General features: G+C 46.6%; 1 protein-coding gene across 3 annotated transcripts in view; it reads right to left on the bottom strand.

Moving 5' to 3' along the window:
- Positions 1 to 398: 398 nt before the first annotated feature.
- USP24 (ubiquitin specific peptidase 24) overlaps positions 399 to 20,892 on the bottom strand; it is a 136,438-nt gene continuing 115,944 nt past the window's right edge. For 2 of the 3 annotated variants that reach the window (XM_059137846.1, XM_059137844.1), the window contains exons 57-68: positions 19,100 to 19,216; positions 18,559 to 18,651; positions 16,896 to 16,998; positions 15,211 to 15,332; positions 14,211 to 14,324; positions 12,016 to 12,081; positions 9,871 to 9,937; positions 8,643 to 8,721; positions 6,615 to 6,690; positions 6,103 to 6,189; positions 5,444 to 5,554; positions 399 to 3,187 (exon numbers count right to left, since the gene is read on the bottom strand). In XM_059137846.1, coding sequence (XP_058993829.1) covers positions 3,125 to 3,187; positions 5,444 to 5,554; positions 6,103 to 6,189; positions 6,615 to 6,690; positions 8,643 to 8,721; positions 9,871 to 9,937; positions 12,016 to 12,081; positions 14,211 to 14,324; positions 15,211 to 15,332; positions 16,896 to 16,998; positions 18,559 to 18,651; positions 19,100 to 19,216 — 1,098 coding nt within the window. In that variant the 3' untranslated portion in view covers positions 399 to 3,124. The remainder of the gene's footprint in view (positions 3,188 to 5,443; positions 5,555 to 6,102; positions 6,190 to 6,614; positions 6,691 to 8,642; positions 8,722 to 9,870; positions 9,938 to 12,015; positions 12,082 to 14,210; positions 14,325 to 15,210; positions 15,333 to 16,895; positions 16,999 to 18,558; positions 18,652 to 19,099; positions 19,217 to 20,892) is intronic. The other variant, XM_059137845.1, reaches the window with a different exon arrangement.

Raw genomic sequence — 20,892 nt, forward strand, 5'->3', positions numbered from 1 at the left:
GAGGTATGGGTATGGGCCACAGGAGAGGAAGGTTTGAGGCAGTGAACATGGGAGTCATGTGAACACACACCCCAGACATTAGGAGCAAGCCTGGGACCTATGAGCCCACGGGAAGCCTGGCTTGACCAGGGATGTGATTCACATGGGGATCCCTTGGGAGACCTCAGAGCTATGGGGAGATGTCTGTAGGACAGTAGCCTGGGCTTGGCATCCTTACCCAAAAGCAAAGAACCACAAAAGGCTTAGAAAACCCAACACCCCTGATTATTAAAGAGGGGCCTGACTCCCGTCATTAGTGCCAAGTTCCAAAAGCTACCCCAGAGCCATTTCCCACCAGGCCCAGGCCCACGGCGCCCCTCCCCGCACTGTAGAGAAGAAGGTCAGCTGGACTCCATCTCTAGATTTTTGAAAAATTTATTTTATACCCTTAGAAGCTAAGAACTCTGCCACTCATGAACCAAATTTAGGATTAAGATTCTCCCCTAGTTTATCTACTTCCTTTTGAAATTTTATAAACAAGATTTTGTACATAAGAGGTAGCAGAGGAAAATTCCAGTCTGCTTGTTCCAAGCTCAAAAGGTAACTGCACACATCTCAATGTTAGCAGGGAGGGTGGGGCAAGACTGGGGAAGCCCGAGGACACGATGCTCTGGGTCCTACTGTTTCTTCTAGTTGCCAGTGACCGTGTGAGTACTCCAGGAGAAGTCGTGGGCAAGATACCCGCTGGGCTGCTCGTTTGTTTTCCTTCCCAGATGCCTCCGAGGGGCAGACGTGGCACCCTGCGGTGGGCCTCGTGAAGGGAGTGTCTTGAGAGAACATACAGCATTGAGTTAGTTGTGCAATTCTTACTCGATGTGCAGACCATTTTTGAAAGATTTATAAAAACATCTTCGTCCAAAAAATTGGCAGTAAAAATGACAACTCTTCCAAGGTAAGCCTGTCATAATTGTCACTTCATTGTACATTAAAAAAAAAGTCATCAGCAGGTTAGCTGTAGTCTGCAGCCGCTGGAAATCAAGTGGTTCCTGGCAAAGAGGACGTGATGGTCATTGCAGCAACAACACAATCAAACTTAACCAGAGCGTATGATGCACAGCAGTGACGGGTGATCCTGATGGAGCCTTACAGTGAGGACGGCAGGTGCCGGGGGTGGTGGGAGGCGTTGTTTCCATAGGAAATAAGGGACTAGAAGTGGCAATTTCACTCCTGAATTTGGGCTCCTGAGAGTGCAGCGGCCAGCGATGATATCCCAACACAGATCATCACTGGCATTTCAAGGTCATGTCCTACACAATCGATCTGTGAGGATGGGGGTGGAGAGAAGACTGGGCAGGTGGGTGCTAGGGAAAACAGGAGGACATGGGAGTACTGAGGAACTCAAAGTCAATTTTAAAACATCACATTCGAAATTCCAAGAACAGCAGAACCATGTACAGTTTGCCAACTCCTTCTGACCAATTCTCTGAGGGCTCAGTTCTGCTCTTAAACGCTGCCCCGTCTGCACGGTGTCCTTGACAAAGACCATTGCTAGGCTGCGGGGGCTGTAGACACACAGACAAACTGTGGTTTGGCTGCACATTTACCTCACGTTCAGCAGCGAAGGGGCTGGGGCTGGAGTGCACAGTGGTGAAAGCTGTCTGTCCTGTCGCGTGTCCACACAATGCGGAAGCCACCAAAAAGGCACTTTGGGGCTGGCCACGCCTCTTGAACTTGGCAAATCTAACCGACAGGGGCAACCTGGCACTTCCTAAGCTTCCTTAGTTCCATCACAGGGAGTTGGAAACAAGGCAGAACACGTAACTAAAGTCAAAATAGGGCGGAAAATGGGTGTAGAAACTCAAAATACAAAATGTACAAAATACATGAAATCCATTGGCATATCCCCTGTCCCCTCTGGAGAAAGGGAAGCTGGTATCTAATTTGAAGTATGTAGATGGTGACTATACTTGGGAAATACCAACAAAATGGGACAGTTGTTCAATTACTTTCTGGTTATTTCTGGGAAAACAAATCTTGTCTCTTTTGGTGTTCATTAGTCATGTTGAAGAGAAACAAAGTGTCAAGTTCCTTCTCCACATTAAAATTACTACAACTCACAGAGCAGCGTTTCTCAACTCAAATATTTAACCTCATATACAAACAGTACCAAGGGTTTTAGTAATTATATTTTAAGCAAAAGCAAATGATTGCGGATCACATGATTTAAGACTACAGTTTATTCAATATGTCTCCAAGCATTAAAAAGATGATTTTATGAAGTCAAACTCAGTAAGATTATAATTTAAAGTGCTTTTTATTTTGCTGTTTTCCAAATTCAGGGGAAAATTCCGTAACTTCTTTAGTGACTGATGTCGAAGAATGCACCTTGTATTTCTGGAGGACTTTTTTTTTTTTTTTATTGCTCTTTTCCAACCTCAATTATATCAGAAATGTATGTTAAAGAGCATAATAAATTCCAAATTTTTGATCCTGGTAACATTTCATCAAGATCCAACTTTATGTGCCCAGGGCTCTCATCTTGACCCGTCTGAAATTCTATACAAATAGGGAGACATATTAAATACAAAGGTCTGTGTAAACGGAGTTCTTTAACTACTATTTTACAACGAAAAGGAATTTTATCACCTATCTTTACATCATTTTAAATTGGATATTCCTAGTCAATGTTACTGCAAGATTAAAAATTTGCCCCCACATATCTAAAGGCAGCTTGCTTTTTTTTTTTTTAAATATAAAAACGAAAGGAATTTCTTTTGTAGCATCATAGAGAAAGCAACAGCTTTACCCCATTCATTCTTATATGTTCATATAACAAAAAAGTCTGCCACCGGCTTTATTTCCTAAAATCTCCACAGAAACGTGAATCCCCGTGTGAACCGGGCCCCGGAGCCGCTGATCTGGGGGGAAGGAGTTCTCCCACGGCCAAACAGCTCCTGAACCTTCTCCAGGGGCCAAGAGTGCCTTCTTTAAAAACCCACACTCCTCTGGGATCACGGCGGGCTCCCTAGTCCAAGCTGCAGGCTCTTCTAAAGGGCTCAAGGGTGAGAATCTGATTTCAGAACAGCGCTGAGCACCGGGGAACCGAGCTGTGACTCCTTACTGTACGCTGGGCGTGTTTGTTCCTTTAGGGATCCACGTCGTCAAGGTCACTTCTCAACTCGCCAATCATCATGGGGGACTCGGAACCCTTTGAAAAAGAGAAGGAGGTTCACTTCATGCACAGTAAAGTTAGAGAATAGGTTCTCTATGCCCGCTGACCTGTGTTTGGTAAACGAGTGCATTTAACAACAGAAGACTTATTGAAGGGTAATAAAACAGAGCTCTAAGACCTTATACCTGAGAGTTCCCGATTATGCAAACTCTGATTTCCATGTTCTCCCACAGTCACCGAAGGCACCCAGCGACCTGCCTCAGGTGAGTGGGCTACCAGGCAACAGGGCTGCAGCGCTTGTGAGAACTCGGGGGAACCGTCATGATGGAGCGGCTGCTGGAGATGACTCTGGGTCACTCCTGAATTCTGCCTCTGTCATTAGCTGTGTGGTGTTTGGTTTACATGCTAATAAAGTTCTGAATGCCTGCCGTATGTCCTGGGACTGATCTAGCTGGTGGTGGGGGTGGGAAGGAACAGGGACTCTCTGCAAAAGGACAGGTAAAGGCGGGTGGGAGACAGATGCGGGGTGGGGGTGGGGGGATGGGGAGGCCCAAGGTGGAAGGAAAAAAAGGCATTTGATAAACTACAAGAAAGCCACTGGTGTCCAGAAGTCAGAAAATGAAGGGGGCAGAGGTGGCCAGGGGCCCCATCAAGCAAGACCGTGAAGATTCTGGCCTTTACCCTGACAGCAATGGAAAGCCACAGAAGGTTTAAGCAGATGAAGCAGAGGGAAGCAAGAGCGAGGCAGGGGCTTCTCAAAAGCCCAGGACACCAAGGTGCTTATTAAGACAATGGAACAGATGCCTCAGAGAGATTTAAATGGTCAGCTGGGCAGGACCGTGAATGGACTGCAGCATGTCCAGGGCACAGGGTGCCACTGATGACGGACACGGGTAGAGGCCTGCTCCAGTGGGAGTGGATGGAGGTATCGGGCATAGTGGGTGCGAGCTGTCTTTGAGGAGCGGAGCTGGGCTCTTGAGTGGCACCCCTAAGAATCAAGTTGGTGGAGATGGAGAAATAACGGCGGGGGGTGTTGGAGGAAAGCTGGGAGAGTGAGGTGCTGTGGAAGCCCCGGGAAAGAGTGTTTCTGGAAGGGAGGAGTGGCCATCAGGGTCGGATTCTGCTGAGTGCTCCACTACCATAAGGCCTGAGAAGCCTACTTGTCACCCCGACTGCTGAGCCAGCCACAGGGCAGGGAGCCAGCGGGGAAGAGGTTGAAGGAAGAGCGAGAGGGAAGAAACTGCAAGTCTGGACAGTTCTTTGGAGAAGTCTGGCTGTGAAGAAGAGGAAAGAAGGCAGGGGATAAGAGGAAAGACGAGTCTTTTTTTTTTAAAGGATGAGGGAGAACGGAGTGTGTTCAAATGCTGTGGGAGGTGTTGTACTGACAGGGAGGGGATCAGGATGTGTGTGTGTGTGTGTGTGTGTACATGTGTACATGTGTGCATGTGTACATGTGTGCACCCACGCTCGCATGGACTGAGTCTGGCTGTTGCAGGAGCTCCTGTCCTACAGCGGTTATGTTCTCTGCAAACAAAGCACGTGAGAAGGTAAGCTGCTGAGCGGCACCTTGGGTTAAACTGTGTCACAGTGCTGCGCCTCTGTGTCCCTTCTGGAAAGTCAAGGTGACAGGGACCTCATGGGGTGGTTGGGAGGATCTAAAAGGTTAAAAAAGGCACACACGACATCAACATGATTCATTTAATGAGGTCTCTGTGCCAAGTACTGTGGTGAACTCCAGAGAAGGCCACCCTCACAGCACACGCCATCACGGTCATGACCGCTTCACCAGTGTGTGCTGTGGATATATCTCATTCTTTTTCCCACTAGACAGAGCAGTACTGAAAAAAAAATATATATTTAAACAAGCTAAAAAATATATATTTAAACAAGCTAAAAGATATTCTTTGACTCCCCCGCAAGTGGGTATTTCAATGGCCCTTCAAGGGTCTGTGTTTCCAGAAAGAATGATGAGAGCCAAAGATGGAGGGGGTGATTTGCCGCTCCCTGGCAGAATGAAGAGACCCCGCCAGGAGGAATGCTGCGGCATCCGGGCTCTATCAGGCCCACCTTCAAGGCACTGCCCACCAGACACTGAGGTGGGAGCCTTGTGGTAACTTTACTTGGCAGCACTGTTCCACTCTAGAAGCACACTGCTGGTGAGCCCCGGACAAGGACCACGAGGTGGGGGGGTGGGGGGCTGGTGTCTCCTTTTCTCCTTGGTTATGGAAATTGTTTTTGGAAAACTCAGAGCAGGCGGGGCCCTTTCCCACAAGGACATGGGCCCAGCTATACCTGTTGTAAATGTCTGTCTCCGTTCTCATTGGCGGGACTGCCCTCTGACCCGTTACTGCTTCCAGACTGCTCTTTCTCATTCAGCAAAGCTGTGGCATAGGCTAACGTGTCCTGCGAGAGATTGAAACATGAGAAGAAAAAGTCAGGGGGTATGCGGTGGCAGCAGTGCCACCAAAGACAACGACCCTCCACTTGATCTTTGGAGATGGCGGGAGCCTCCAGGTGGTGCTCGCCCGGCAGCCACCAGCACACCCCTCAACCTCTGTAACCCACAATGCTTTTCTTCTGGCACATAGTTTGCCACCTGCCCAACAACGTGCTTTCTCTTCACAGAAAATTTGCCTCTTCTGTCCATTCTCATTTCTTTTTTTTAAAAGATTTTACTTATTTGTCAGAGAGAGAGAGAGAGAGAGAGAGACAGTAAGCACAAGCAGACTCCCTGCTGAGCAGGGAGTCTGACACAGGACTTGATCCCAGTACCCTGGGATCAAGACCTGAGCTGACGGCAGATGCTTAAGCCACTGAGCCACCTAGGTGCCTCAGCCCCTTCTCATTTTTAACCTACACCTCTCATCTCTGAGGCCGTGGCTTCTGAGAAATGCACTGAAAATCCTACCTGTGGGATTTAAAGCTACACAAAACAGAAAGGGAAGCCTCACCTGAGCTGAAATTGTTCGCTGAAAAGTTTTTCCAGTTGATGTTTCATTAGAGACATTACTCTGTGGTGTCCAGTAATGTTCTGACATCTGAGGTGGGAGGTCAAAAACGCCATCAGAGACAACAAACAAGCCCACGTGAGCCACAATCACTACCATTAGATACTCAAATATAAAACGCATCTAACAGCACACACACAGAGGATCCACCCAGCTCCTCTGTCACACTGGGAGGATCTTACGTCGGCTCTCAAGAGTTCAGTGAACCACTGTGTCTCAGATTATCACCCCTGCTCTCTCACCTATCAAGTTCAGACACTATATTAAGACATGAACTTCATGTGTAGAGACAGGTTATCAACTGTTCTGAAAAAGGTTGGAAGTCTGAAAGTAACTCGGAGGCCAGTCTCCAGGTGGAGAAACTGTCTCTGACAAGCAGCATCCCAGGTTAAAACACGTCACGGTGGTTTAACTGCTTCTTGGGTGACAGCCAGCAAAGCTCTAGGGGCAGTTACCTTCTTCTGCAGCCACTGCACGGCCCAGCTCCAGTGGTGGGAGTTCTCCTTGAAGTAGTCCTTAGCAGCAGGGCACCTGGCAGTAGAGGGGTGGGGGGATTTGTATTAGCCAAATGCTTGCCTTGTCAATATCCTTGTTTCCATTGTTCTACCTTTTTATTTTGATACACAAATGCTACTTCCACTAAAGTTCAGTTGTCTATGAAGTTTTTACTTGTTTTGGTTGGAATACATTCCCATGTGTAAACTTCGAAAAGCAGAAAAAGGTTAAATTTGTAGTGAGAAATCTTATCTAGGAGACCTCATCCACTCAGTTCTATCATAATTCGAAGACAGAAACTAAAAAATGAAACAGAAAAACCCCACGCTAGTCCATTTAATAAGACAAATAATTCTTGAAAGAATCAAACTGGTTTTTAATTTCTGTGACTTCGGTAAGAATGGTATTAGGGGAAGAACAACTTTAAAGTGTGGTCCTGGAGCATTTTTGCCCACTCAGAAAGCTGTCTTTCACATTCAAAAACAGTACTGATGGCAATACTGTGCATACAGAATGGAGGGATGGAGGACACGCATCAGACATACCCTGCGGCCCCATCACAATTTGGAAATACCACTCAGGCAAGTACTGATGCTGTCACACTGCCAACATCAAGCCTTGAAACGCACCACCACTGCGGCAGGATGGTCTCCACCTGTGTCCACAACACTATGTCATCCGGAAAATGCATGTTCATGCATTAATTACTTCGACCAGGCTCTCAATTCATTTGTTGAGGACACTCACATACAGCAGCTCGGGCCCAACAGATTTCTTATTTTGGCACAAACCCAAGGATGGCAATCCCCATGCTCAAGAATTAGGAAAAATCTGGAGCAAAATCAGTGAAGCTGTATGGAAGGCTGGGTGGGGACTCAGCAGTAGCCATGCAGTCACTCTGCTCCCACGGGCCCCACGTGTGCCACAGGTTGAGGCAGCGGGCCACTAAGGCTCCTTCTAACCCCGAGAACCTCTACTTTCCAAGTGGCCATCAACTAACAAATGCGCCAACAAAACGTGGTACAGCCATACAAGGGGGCAGGATTCAGCCTTAAAAAAGGAAGTTCTGGCACAGGCTAGAACACGGATGAACCCGAGCGCATCAGGCTAAGTGAAATAAGCCAGGCACAAACGGACAAACCCCGTGTGACTCCACTTATGGAAGGCACCCAGAGTCGCCAAATTCATAAAAAAGTAGAAGGGTAGTTGCTGGCGGGATAAGGGACAGGAGTGGGCAGTTAGTGTTGGGTAGGGACAGAGGTTCAGTCTGGGAAGATGAAATAGTTCTGGAGATGGGTTGTATGATGGATGGTTACACAATAACGTGAAGGTACTTAACGCCACTGATGCGTACACCTAAAGGTAGTTAAAGTGACAAACCTGATTTTGTGTATATTTTGCCACAATTAAATACAAAAAGAACCTCTGCCTTGAAAGTCATCAGCCTGTGCTCAAGTCCTAGATCTGACAGCAGACACGGCGCTCACACCACCCAAGACGTTGGACTGACAGAGTCTACCAGTATAACCTCACAGAACTGTCTCTGTGGTTAAATGAGAGGAAGGCAATATACTTTGCAGAGTGCCTGGGTTCCTGAGTCTGAGTAGCTATAACACAATTCTGTCTCTTGAGAGACTGTACTGAAAGTGGAGACCTAGAACATGATGGAGTTGGTAGTGAAGTTACATTGCTGGAAGCTATCTCAAGCGAAAGTTCAAGGACTCTTGCTGTGGAGGTCCCCGAATCTGCCTTGCTTCCTGCCTTTCCCACCTAAGGCCTGCTGGTGGGGCTCTTTTCTTGGATTCCATAAGATCTGCGGCTCCTCTGACACCCCTCCTCACATCTCTTCGAGATCTTGTGAACAGCTTTCTGAACCATCCAAGCAAGCATGCTCTGAGTCAGGCTCTCTAGGAACTAACCAAGGGAGATTTTTTCCCCTGGTAACTAAAGACACCATTTCTTCCCCTCTAAATGGAGCCAATACTTACTTTTGAGCAAGAGTTACGAGAAATTTGACACACTGGTAGCAGCGACTGCTGTCCACGTGGTTGCTGTGGTGCATCAGGGCTGAGCAAAGAGAAGAGGGAATTGTGACAAGAAAGCAAGACACGGAAAGTGTGTCCCAGTAACACCGCTTATCCTGAACATTCACAACCAGCAGGTTTGAGCAGCAGAGAGGGCACTCAACTAAAAGCATGGCGGTGTGGCCTCAATGGGATCCCCCAAATTCTAGTGGGCATAGACACTGCTTTCAATGGTATTCCAGAAACGTATGTGGGAGTGGAAGCTTGCCTTTTGGAAGAACCAAAAGGAGCTCAAACCTCCACAGCTGATTATTCAGAGATCTCTGAACTTTTCCATACTCCTGACAAAAGAGCAGTCACAACACTTTCAGTTTGATAAATGGAAATTTACAATATTAGTTCGGTTCAACAAATGCTTCCTGCTCTGTGCTCTGTGGATATAAGAATAAAGAGTCCTTGATGTGGGCTCTTGTGGAGTGTTTGGTCTGGAAGTCTAGAGAAGCTGGGTGCCACCTGGAGGCCTGCAATGTTGCAGCTACACAACTTCGTAGCTCACATTTCTTTGCTGCAATAAGAGGAGGTCTTCAATCTCTTGCCACAGAGCAAATTCTTGAATGACTCAGATTAACTGGCAATACTGGCGGGGTGGTGGGTGTTGGAGAGGACGATTTCTAATCACGCTTTTTCTAAGAAACAGCTCATTAAAGCTACTTGAGCCTTCTAAGGAAGAAAAATGCAAAAAGCTTTTATGAGTGGTAAGAGGAATGTGGATGCATTCATACCACCGGTAAAACAACAAAAATAATCCTATTTTATGAGCTTGACACCATCCTGAGCCTGAGGTTTTTCTCTCCCCGAAGGCTGCAGAGCGGATTGAAAGATTTCTGGCCTCGGAAAGTAGCTCTTAGCTTGTTGAAAAGAGTAACAGCACCCCTGACTCTTAGCCGACCCAGTAACAGGAGCCCCGGCTGCACCTTGCTGACTCAAGGGGGACAGTTGTCTAGCTGGTAAGATCTTCTGACTTCATGTCTCCTGGCCAGAATACGGGAGCCCACAGCCCCAACAGGCCTCTCCTGGAGCCCTTGCTGACTAGCGCTGGGGGGTCCCAGTCAGGGAGGAGGCCGGCCAGAATAACAGGCTCCCTGGCTGTGGGTCTGCTACAGACATCTCTCAGGATGGCCAGACTACTTGCCTAATAATCCATTTTCTGTCTCAAATACAAATTTGACTCGCTCCACTTGTATGGGATCTTCAATGACCTGTGATAGAAGGAGACAAAGGTTGGTAAATGAATGAAGGAACTTGTATGAGGCCACTCACTGGTGCCTTTTAAAAATGATTCTGTTCAAGAGATTAATTTAGTTCCTAACTTAACAAAACCCAATACAAACGAACAACAACATGGCACTGGCATATATCTCAACAGCATCTTAAATTTTATTTTATTATTGTATTTTAAGTATAATCTATTCCCCAACACAGGACTCAAACTCTGGACCCCAACATCAAAAGTCACAGGCTCTACTGATTGAACCAGCCAGGTGCTCCTTAAATTTTAAACTAAAGATGAAAAAAAAATGATCAAGTAATAGTTGAAGACCCATTCATTTCCTGTCTCTGTGTTCTGACCTCTACAGTTCTCCACAGAATAAGAGGTTTAGGGTCTAAACTGTTTACTGAAACCCTGTTGGAATTTTGCTACGATACAGGGCTCTCTGCACTGTCAGGAGGTTTATGCCATGCCACACGGGGCTGGAACTGTGTCCTGCTCATGGTTGGACTACTAGTGCCTGGCACTGACCTGTGTACAGGGCAGTAAGCTCAGTGGTTTGCTGCTGAGCAGAAAAACAATGTGCAGTCCTTCTCCGGAGAAGCAACGATCTTCTATATTTTGTGAAAGAACTAGGACCAAACAGGAGATAAAGGACCAGAGAGACAGGCTTTTTATAAATGCCATCAGTGATGTCTTTTCTTGTTTGGAAGTGTTTATTAAATGCTCACCCTGTGCCCAGGACTCTCGCTCTGTTTAGAGAGCCCTGGTCCAGGTACTCATCAGCTCACCCAGTCACTAAAGTCTACTGTTTCTCTTTCCCAAATACATAGAGACCTGTCCCTTGCCGCCTCTGCCCTGTGTCTCCTCAGTACAGGTCTTGTGATTTCCAGTTCACTGCCACACACAACTCTGTGGTCTTTCAGTTCCAACCTGGCTTCCTTCTTCAGTCAGGCCTTCCAAACAAGTGCCAGCAGAAGCTTTCTGTCCTAAGTCGAGTCATGTCACTCTCCTGTTAAGGTCTGCCTATAGTGCTCATCAGTGAAAGCAAAGACTGCAAAATGAAATGTCTACAGAGGCCAGGACAACAAGAAATGAACACAGTGGGCTAGGTATGATGGTACTGAGCAGTGAGGACAGAGGGGACTGGGCAGCACATCCCTGATCAGAGGGTAGCGAGAGCTAACTGGTCGAGGTGAGTGGGGCAGGTGGGAAATGGGGCCAATTCATTACACTACCTGGTTTCTCAAGATAGGCCGGAAGCCAGAAATTACAAAACTTTGGGTCAAATAAAACAGGCACACAGGCAGAACCTGGCCACCCGTGTGCAACCAGGGCCTATGGGTAAAAGCCCACACACTCTGGGTACTGGCAGCCTTTTGTGATCTGGTCTAGGCTTTTTTCCCCAAGCCCTCATCAATTCCCTCTTCTCCTGGTCATGCCACCTACTTACTTACAGTGTCTGTACACCAGCTCTGGTGGCCAGCCTGGGCTCTGGAGCCAGCTGTTTGGCTCAAATCCGGGCTCTGTCACTTTAATTCGAGTGTGGCCTTGGGCAAATCCCTCCACTTCACTAAGCGATTCACTGCTTACAACTGAATTCTCCCCTGCTCTTCATACTTCTGAAACTGGGACGCATCCTACAGTCAATTACCTTCCGGTTTCGTGGCCTGGAAGCAGTATTTTTAGTAGCACATAGAGAGTCGATGGTGTCTTAGATTTGAATGAACTGTAGAGCCAGCAATTTTCCTTATCACAAGGTTATCACAAGGTTTAAAGGAGACAGCGTTTGTGAGCACCACGGTCGCCCATGCAAGGTGAGGCTGTTCACGTGTCCTGGTTCTCTGCATTGTCCTTCCTGGACGTGTCCAGCTCCCTCTCTGATCTCCTAGGACTCTTGCCTCTCAGCCAGGAATGACAAAACCTGACTGTCCTACAGAGGGCTCACTAAGTGCAGACCAAGCGAGTGCAAAATGATACAAGGCCACACACCATTCTGTTTGCAAACATGAGCTAACTAGTAAATTTAATCAGTAGCACAAGAGGATCAGAACATCTTTCACTTACCAGTATCTCATGAAGCAGCTGGAACGTATTCTTTAACTCATGGGGTGGAGCTGTTTCCAGCTGATTCTGAAATATTTTTTAAAAGCATAAAGATTCTATTGAGTCTTCAGAGGCAAGTCCATCAGAGTGGCCCGCAACAGGGCTGGCCTCAAGCTGTATTTCTACCACTATCACTTGCCCTCATGGGGCCCCAGTTTGCCTGAATGCTAAACCTAGGACTAATGCAGTGTCTACGGACGGCAGCACTGTCACCCTGGACCGTGACATTAGGGAGGAGAGAGGAAGAAAGGCAGAAAGGAAAGGAGGCCTTTTCAGTGAACAGGCCCAGGTATCTGTTTGTGTCATTCACACGTGTCCTACTCTGTTTTCCAGGACACGTGTTCCACGGCGAGCATGCTAGGAGAGATGCACGTAAGGCAAGTCAGCTTATGACATAGAAAACTCTGCCAAGATGCCCAAGGACCGTGTGAGGGTTCATAAGAGGCACGTGCTGTGCACTCAGTGGCCTCATGTGACTGTGGGCGATGGCACAGTGTTACAGCATTGCCCTTCTGAGGCACCAAGGCCGTCACAAAGGAGGCACCCCGAATCTTTACCCTCTGTGTGGTTAAGTCATACTTTCCCCCACTTCACGGATGAGAACCTCACCTAAGGTCATGTAATTGTGAAGTGTAAGAAGAGACACTCAACCACCTCTGATATGGGGCTGCAGGGGAAGAGGCTGAGGGCAGACACATTTTACTAAGACCCTGAACACACAGTCCCCGATCAGCCGCTGCCTGTAGTGACACTACATGTGTCACTATGACAAACCCCAGGGCAGGTACGAAGGCGTGGCAGAAACCCTCTGGGCAGGGACAACCACAAACAGAGTACATTCACAGAGAGAGGCCTGTGAGGACACATACCCAGGTGACAGTATTGATCCCTGGGGAAGGGCAGACAGGGCACAAGACAGGGTTGGTGGTCTAAGTGGACTTTGGCCGTATCTGTGTGTTTTAATTTTTCAGGCACACAAAAATACGCAGACAGGTATTATCCATGCAATTCAAAATTAAGGATGAAAAATTAAAAAACAAAAACCTAATAAAAGTATGTACAGGCTTAAAGGTTTTTCTGGTAGTACCTAGAAAGGCAGTGAACAACATGGTTCAGAGCAGAGCCCTGGAGCCAGACTGCTGACGGTCAAATCCCCACTCTGCCACTTATCAGCTGTGTGACACGGGGCAACAGTCACTTACTCTGAGCCTTGGTTTCAAAGGTGAAATAGTGATGATGACACTATTTACATCACAGGACTACTTGGGAATTGAGTGAGGGGAATATGTACTCTGCCTAAACAGTGCTTGGTGCAGCGTATTTAAGAGTGATTATAACCTGAACAGTGCTTAGTGCAGTGTATGTAAGAGAGATTATAACGCTGACCAAAGCTTTGTGATGAACTTTGTTGCTATTTCAGATGGTAAGAAAAACCTTTCTTTCTTTTTTTTTTTTTTAAATTTATTTGACAGACAGATCACAAGTATTGCAGAGAGGCAGGCATAGGGGGAAGGGTAAGCACTCTTCTTGCTGAGCAGAGAGCCCGACTCGGGGCTTGATCCCAAGACCCTGAGATCATGACCTGAGCCGAAGGCAGATACCTCAACCCACTGACCCACCCAGGCGCCCGCTTACTTTCGATTTTAAAACGTTCCCTAGGAAAACAACCTGAAATTGGAAAGCCTTTTTACAAAATAATGGTCACCACAGCATATCATTAACTATAAAATATATTCTAAATGGTTAAAAATTAAGCCTGGTGCAAATGTGCCTCACTAGGAAGGGAATGGCTAAGTAAGTTATGGTACACAAGAAGATGACATATCCCCAGAGGTCACTTAGTGATAACGGGAAAATACTTAGAATGTCAAGTGCAAAAAGACACAGAATCAGAGAGACAGAAAATTCCAATCATGTTAAAATACACGCAGAGGAAATAAAGGGAGACCTGGGAGAATGTTCATAGTGACCATTAGTGATGTTGAGACTTGACATTCTTTTCCTTCTGTATTTTTTTTTAATGAGTCTATACTATTTTTATGATTAGGAAAAGCGACAGGTTATTAAAAGGAGCCAACTGCTTGGGAGCAAAGGAACACTTCCTTGGCATCTTGGTGGCCGGCTCTCGGCCCTTCCCAGGCCTCTCGCAGTCCTACCTTAATGAAGTGCAGCACGGTGAAGGAGAAGTGCTCATTACAGAAGCAGCAGTACACCACCATCTCGATGAGCGCCAAGAGCGAGCCGGTCAGCTCGCGCAAAGCAAACATTACCTAGTGAGGGAGCATAAAAGGACTCAAGTTTTCTTATGTCTCAGTTAATTGTCTACATGTTGTTTCTGATTTTACCTGAAATGTACTCAGACTTAAGATCTTCAACATCTCTTCAAAACAGGCTTTCTCTGACTAACTGCTAGGGGACAAAGTCCCCTGAACAAAACCTGCAAATGTGCACCTTTTCCCCCCCGGGAGTCACTCTCATCTGATTTTCAAAGGTAAATGCCCCAAATGTATGCCCCCCACACTACAGGAAAAAAAATCACAGATATATCGCAAAGGAAACTATGTTAAGCTAGTAAGACAGCACCGACATGATTAAAAAACCAGTGTGACACACGGCTCATCAGTTTATCCATGTAAATCAAGTTCTGGAAGAGAACTGGAGGATTAAATTGTCAAGAACAGGTAGCTCTGGGCGGAAGGAGAGGGGACTCAGGCCGCAGATGGGCCGCATCGTGTGTGATGCGATGGAGGGCCGGGAGCAGCCCACTCCCACACTCTTGAGGTTTACAAAACATGTGTGCTCTGGAGCTGTGGTATTCCGGGACCAGAGACACACACAAACATGGGGAACAAACTCCTCTGATAATAAACTGAGTATCTATGATTGCCAAAGTGTCGTTCACCTCCTGAGCCCTGGAGGGGAAATTTGCTGGGCTGGACCCGGAGGTCCAAACCCTGCTCGCAGAGAGGATTAACAAAAATTCTCTTCAGCTGCTCATTTCTTTCTGACATATACACAGGAAGAAAAATTAATTTCAAAGACCCATTTCTTCTCTTATCATCAGAGTGACACACAAACTATTACAAGGGGCATTTCTCCTCAGGCAGACAATAATGAGAGGAAAAAGAGAAAGGCTCCAGAAGACCAAGTACATACCTCTAACAGGTAAGGCTTCCCTTCAGACAGGAACAACAAGGCCTCTACTTCCTCGTGGAGGGGCAGCAGAGGGCTGGAAGGGGCGACGCTAATGGGCGGCCGTTGTTTGAACATTCCAGGAGCTTTAGGAGACCAAAGAAACCAAGCCTGTCTCAGATGATGTTATTTCAAGAGAGAGAGACACCTACAAGGTGAAGCGGTTCTCTTGAGATGCACACACAGGGCGGCTTGGTAGTTAGAGCCTGTTCCCTCAAGGCCTGGGGGAGGGTAAGTGGGCACGCGGACAGGAGGAAACGTGTACCCACTTCTCACAGTGTATGTCAGAGTTGTCAGCGTGACAATTTACACCTCCCAAGACAATCTTTCAAAGAAGATAAAGTATATATAATGTATGAAAGAAAATGACCAAATGCCTGTGAAGAGATGCTGGACGACATACCCATTGCTCTAACAACTGCCCTCACAGACCAGCCACCACCACCCACGCTAAGCAGAACTGACCCACAGGGAGGGGGTGAGCTGCCCCACGTGCTAGCAAACAAGGACTCGAACTCTGCCTTTCACAAACCTGGCTGCCCTCATGAGTCAGGTAGGCAGCCTTGTCTTTTTCAGGCTCAGGAGTCAGAGTGAAGGACGCATACTGCCTCACAGCCCGAAGGCTCCCCGGCCCTTAGAGAGTGAGGACGCATTTCCAGAGCAAACCAGTGCTCTGGGATTTCTCGGACATCTTCCCGGTCATGCCCCATGCACAACTGCCACAGCTGCCAATGGTCAGAGGCCTGCCTCACACACTGCGGCCTGTGCGAGCCATGAGCCTGGCCGCGCTCTGGCTTCCCTGTCTGTGGAGGGGGACCACGGCTCACAGGCTGGTGGAGGGGATTACACACAGAGCCCAGAGCTCCATGGAAAGGCACAGCACACAGAAAACTCTGGATACTTCCCAGCTGCCTGTTGTTATTGTTACTGCTGTTGCTGTTCTGACAAGGCCTCAGAACAGTAAAAAACGTGCTACGCATGTAGATTAGGACACTGGATAAGCAGAGAGGTAACATGTTTCGGCTGCACAAAATAAGGACTGAGCTGCTGGCTCTGGGGGACAAAAATGGAAAGGCACCAACTACATCTTGCTTTCAAACATGATTCAATGACATAAGCTACATCTGAATCCTCTTTAGCTTTACAAAGTTCTTTAATATTTTATCTGACTAATCCTCATTACACCTGGGGAATTATGTTTTCAGTACTTCCACTTCATACTGAGATTCAGGAAGGTCAGGTGGCTTCGTCAAGTTCACATTGCCAGGACACTCCAACCCACAGTTGGCTATTTTCCCCACTAGATTAGCCATGCCAGGTATGGTGATGAATGAACTCTAAATCAGCCTCTAATCCCAGAGTGTTTCTTTAAATATTTTTAAACATTTTAAAATATTTTATGTTTTTTGACTTTCTCTTGCAATGAACTAACAAAATAGAGTGAAATTTAAATGTATTAAATTCTGCATTTAATTAATGCAAATTAATTATTAATGCATTAAAACAAAAAATTTTGAGTATTCCTCAAATATCAAATAGCCAAATGGGAAGTAATATTCATTTAACTGGTAACATTATTAGTCTCCATGCATTATCGACAAATTCACTGTCTTCATTTTTCTGCTGGATAATGACATGTGAAAGCTCACCAACGTTCCTTTGGGAAGAGACATCTGAATGCAAAACCAGTAATGCCACCGTATTATGAAGATTCCCAAATTCTCGTGCTTGTGCTGAACTCCACCGACGAATCTGCCAAAAGAGAAAATAGACTGGACATTAATGTTTTGGTCAGAAATAATATGAAAAGGAAGGGAAAGGTTGGGCTGGCTCATGCTATTTTGATTCTTTCTCAATGTCTGATAGTAAAAGAGATCAAAATAGAAGGAACTCATGGATTTTAGGCTAGCTATGGAGTGTTTTTTTCCTGCAGACACATTAACTTGTGTTCTAAAATATTTCCATTTCTGTATTCAATCTAGGTACTGAATGCTTCTGACGTGCTGGGTAACTTTGCTGTACCACAGTATGACAGGGAAACCCCGGGAGGCTGGGGAGCTGGTGCCTGGGCCCCCCTGTGCTAGTTACCATGCCAGGTAGATGTGGGTAACAGCACCTGATCTCTCCAGGCACCGGCAGAGATGACCTATCTGCCTACTTCCTGGCTTTGAGGACCCAATGAAACATGAAAAGTGAGAATCTTTTTCACATTACGTGTACTTCATAAAGGTAAAACAATATGGAGTATATAACACTATTAATGCCATTAAATCTTATTTAAATTATGATCAGTGTCAATCAACCGCCAGTGTCATCAGTGTCCCAGAGCAGAAAGTGTGTGCAGTGAACAAAGACACTGTGAACTGCAATGTCCTACCAGTGCAGAGAGCATGCCGTGGCGGCAGCACTTGGTAACGCTGGAAAGGGCAACAGGCAGCACGACAGGAGGCTGATGGCAGCCCCGGGCAGCAAGGCTGCCATGCGTTACAGAGAGGGGAAAGCAGAGCTGGGTCTGAGTCCCTGCTCCACGACACTTCAGCTCTGTGACCTGACACAAGTCACTTCCCTTCTCTGAGCTCCGGTGCTTGCTTGGGATTGGAAAGGCAAATGCTTATCTTACTGAACTACAGCAGGCACGTGTGTAAAGTAACCAGCGTGCCTGGTGCCTAAGGAGCCCCTTAGGCCTATGGAGCCCCATAGGCCGCGTGTGCCATCAGTGCATTGTCACCCTTTTCACAGTTCAATCACCCTGTTCACACTTCTGTTCACAAACAGAAGACACAAAGTGACAGGAGAAGCACGCCAGCACAGGAACTCCATGCCGGAGAGCAATCCTGGGATGCAGCTAGCGCCATGGCCACACACAACCTCCCTCTTGTGCTCTGGCTGTGGTGCTGTGCGGCGACAGGCCCCAGGAGGCCACACCGCTCTGCCTTGCAGCCCATCCTGCCCTGTTATGGGCTCCCCCACACCAGCCACCTCCGCTAGAACAGCGCAGCCTGCACTCCCCAAGGGCAGGTAGAGACCCTTGTGCCTCTCCTTCCCAAAGGCCTATGCAACCCCCTTGCTCAGAGTCCATCTTTCCTCCCTGGACACTTTTTGACTGATAGTCTCATTAGTCATTTCTGTGGTATCATCAGACTAACTTCGACTAGGAGGCTGTAAAAACAACCGAAGTCTGAAGAACTTTAAAAGCCACGTAGCACTGGCACCTGGACTCTTAGGGGATGACGTATGTTCACTGGCACAAAGAGAAACAACGAGGCACCAAAACCGTGGCTGTCAAACGGGGCCATGGAGCAGTGGCACTACCTGATTGTTCTGCCGGTTGGCCCCAAGGAGGAAGCTGGTCATGTGTCGCAGAGCGGAATGCCTCAGAAGAAGATCCCCAGCCCGGATACCTTGCTGTCACAAGATATCGACAAGGACAAGTTACAGATCTATCCAGACAAAAATTTGTATTAAAAACACAGTTAAATGAGAAGTTTTAAGGGGTCAATAAGTTTTTAAATGCTGTAATTTACATACAGAAAGTATGAGTTAAAATTCTGGAGTTTCAACAGCCTCACACTGCTTCACAGCAGGTGCCACACATGCACTGAGGCCCCAGCTCTGTGCAGCTGGGGCCTCAGCTGCCACAGATGCCTCCCGCTGCCTGCGGTATCTACAGCTACCGTTCCAGAACTCTGGCAAGGCACACTACCCACAAATTAAGATTTTTAAGAAGAAACCCTCAGACGACCACATCTTTAAATCCAGTACTGACCAGTACAAATTTTTTCCATGTATAAAAAATTCCTTTAGACTAGAAATCTGCTATATTAGGAAAAGCTACTAGAGAAAAATCACTTACCTTTTGTACAAAAGTGTTGAATAGGAAAAAGTACTGAGCACAGTTTTTACAGTTTTCTGGGACATCTTTATCCAACAGAGCAAGTAGTACCTCCAGTAACTGATGAAGGCTTTTTAACTGGTTAGAAGAAAGATGAAATCACGTAAAGAAAAAGAATGTAAGGCAGCATTTGTAACAGGGTTAATCGGAAGTAAATCACCGTAAGAACAAAAGTCAAGTCTGATTGATACAATCCAGTCTCAGATTCAGATGGATTTATGCTTTGGAGAGCAAAAACAGAATCATTGCTTTTATCTTCCAGGGTAAGATTGGTACTGTAGAAACAGTTATGAGGATAGCCTAGTCTTGTTTTCTAGATTTCAGACTCAAGGGCTGACTCTATGGCTAATGGTCACACTTTTTGCAGACCCAATTTCTGTGTCTTAAAAGAAATCAGGGGGTTTAGAGGAAGCACTTCTGAACCCCTCCCTCCGCTACACTACTTCTTCACATAATCACAGATGCAAAGAATAAAGAACACAGACACAGGCATAGGGGCCAGAAATCAAGCCAATGGAGCAAATGGAGAGCAACAGCCTGACAGAATGACAACGGTAATATCAACTCAACCGTGAACTTACTTGAAAGCCCGCTGACGCCTCATGGAAAGCTTTGAAAAACATTTTATTTGTTTAGAAACCATTTTGGTTATCACAGTGCCTCTTCTTTCCCTCCCACCCCAACTGGTTTTGGACAAGTCCCTAGAAATTCATCTGTGACGGGAGAAGTAAGACCAGCTTACTACTCTGGTTAGTTCATCTCCCCTAAAGATGGTGTTCACAGACTTCTGAAGCAGTCCCATCCATTCTGCCACACTCATTATAAATACAGGAAAACCCACGTTTACATAGCACCTCAATTTCAAAGTACTTCACAATATAAAGTGGGTGGCCAGAGGCACCATTTCCATGATGGGGGGAAAATAGACATAAAATACATCTGCTGGAGAGGAGACAGAATTCACTGAGGCAATGGCTCGCATGCTTCTGTCCTCCACCACTCCTTTCCCTTTCTAGCACCTGTGCTCTTGCCTCTAGAGGTTGGCGGACTACTATGCCATAGCCTGACCCCATCTCTAGGGAGACTGCACTAATTCTGCTTTTATCCTCTGTTTGGGTTGGCACATGGGAGGAAGGAGGACAGTTAGAGGCCCTTATGTTAAATATTTTAGAAAAGCTCCATGGGGATTTTTCAGAGCAATGGTATCCGAACTGTCCTAAGTGGCTCCCCATGACCGATTTTATATATTCTGCATCCAGGTAAGCTGAAGTTTGAAAAATGGTTCTGCTGTTTCAGCTGATTGAAAACCAGTGCCTTAGGCCAAACGTCAGCATCTTTACAATTCCTGGAATTGAGACACCGTCTTCTTCTAGGCCCTCTCTAAAGGGCGTATTTGACCTCCTTGTTCACTCTGGGCTGAGCAAAGCTCCTGTGGCTGTCTGGTCTAACAGTGACTGCTGGGTTGGGCAATGCTGATGGGTGCCCGCTACTGTAACTGGGTTACATCCTTTTTTATGGGCTTGCTCAAGGTTGAACAGCAGAGTAACACCTGGATCTGAAGCAATTCCTAGAATTTGTGTTTAGTTCACTGAGACACACTGCCTCCAGCCAAGGTCTACAAGGAGCCAATCAGATCTGCAAAAAACATTTTTCAAAGTTTTCCATGTAGTATCAGCTGTTTGAAACAGCAAACTTGGGAAGAAGTGCTATATTGTTAGGACTTAATAACAGATTGAATAATCAGACTTACAGTA

This window comes from Mustela lutreola, chromosome 10, assembly GCF_030435805.1.
Source record: "Mustela lutreola isolate mMusLut2 chromosome 10, mMusLut2.pri, whole genome shotgun sequence".
Classification (NCBI taxonomy): Eukaryota; Metazoa; Chordata; class Mammalia; order Carnivora; family Mustelidae; genus Mustela; species Mustela lutreola.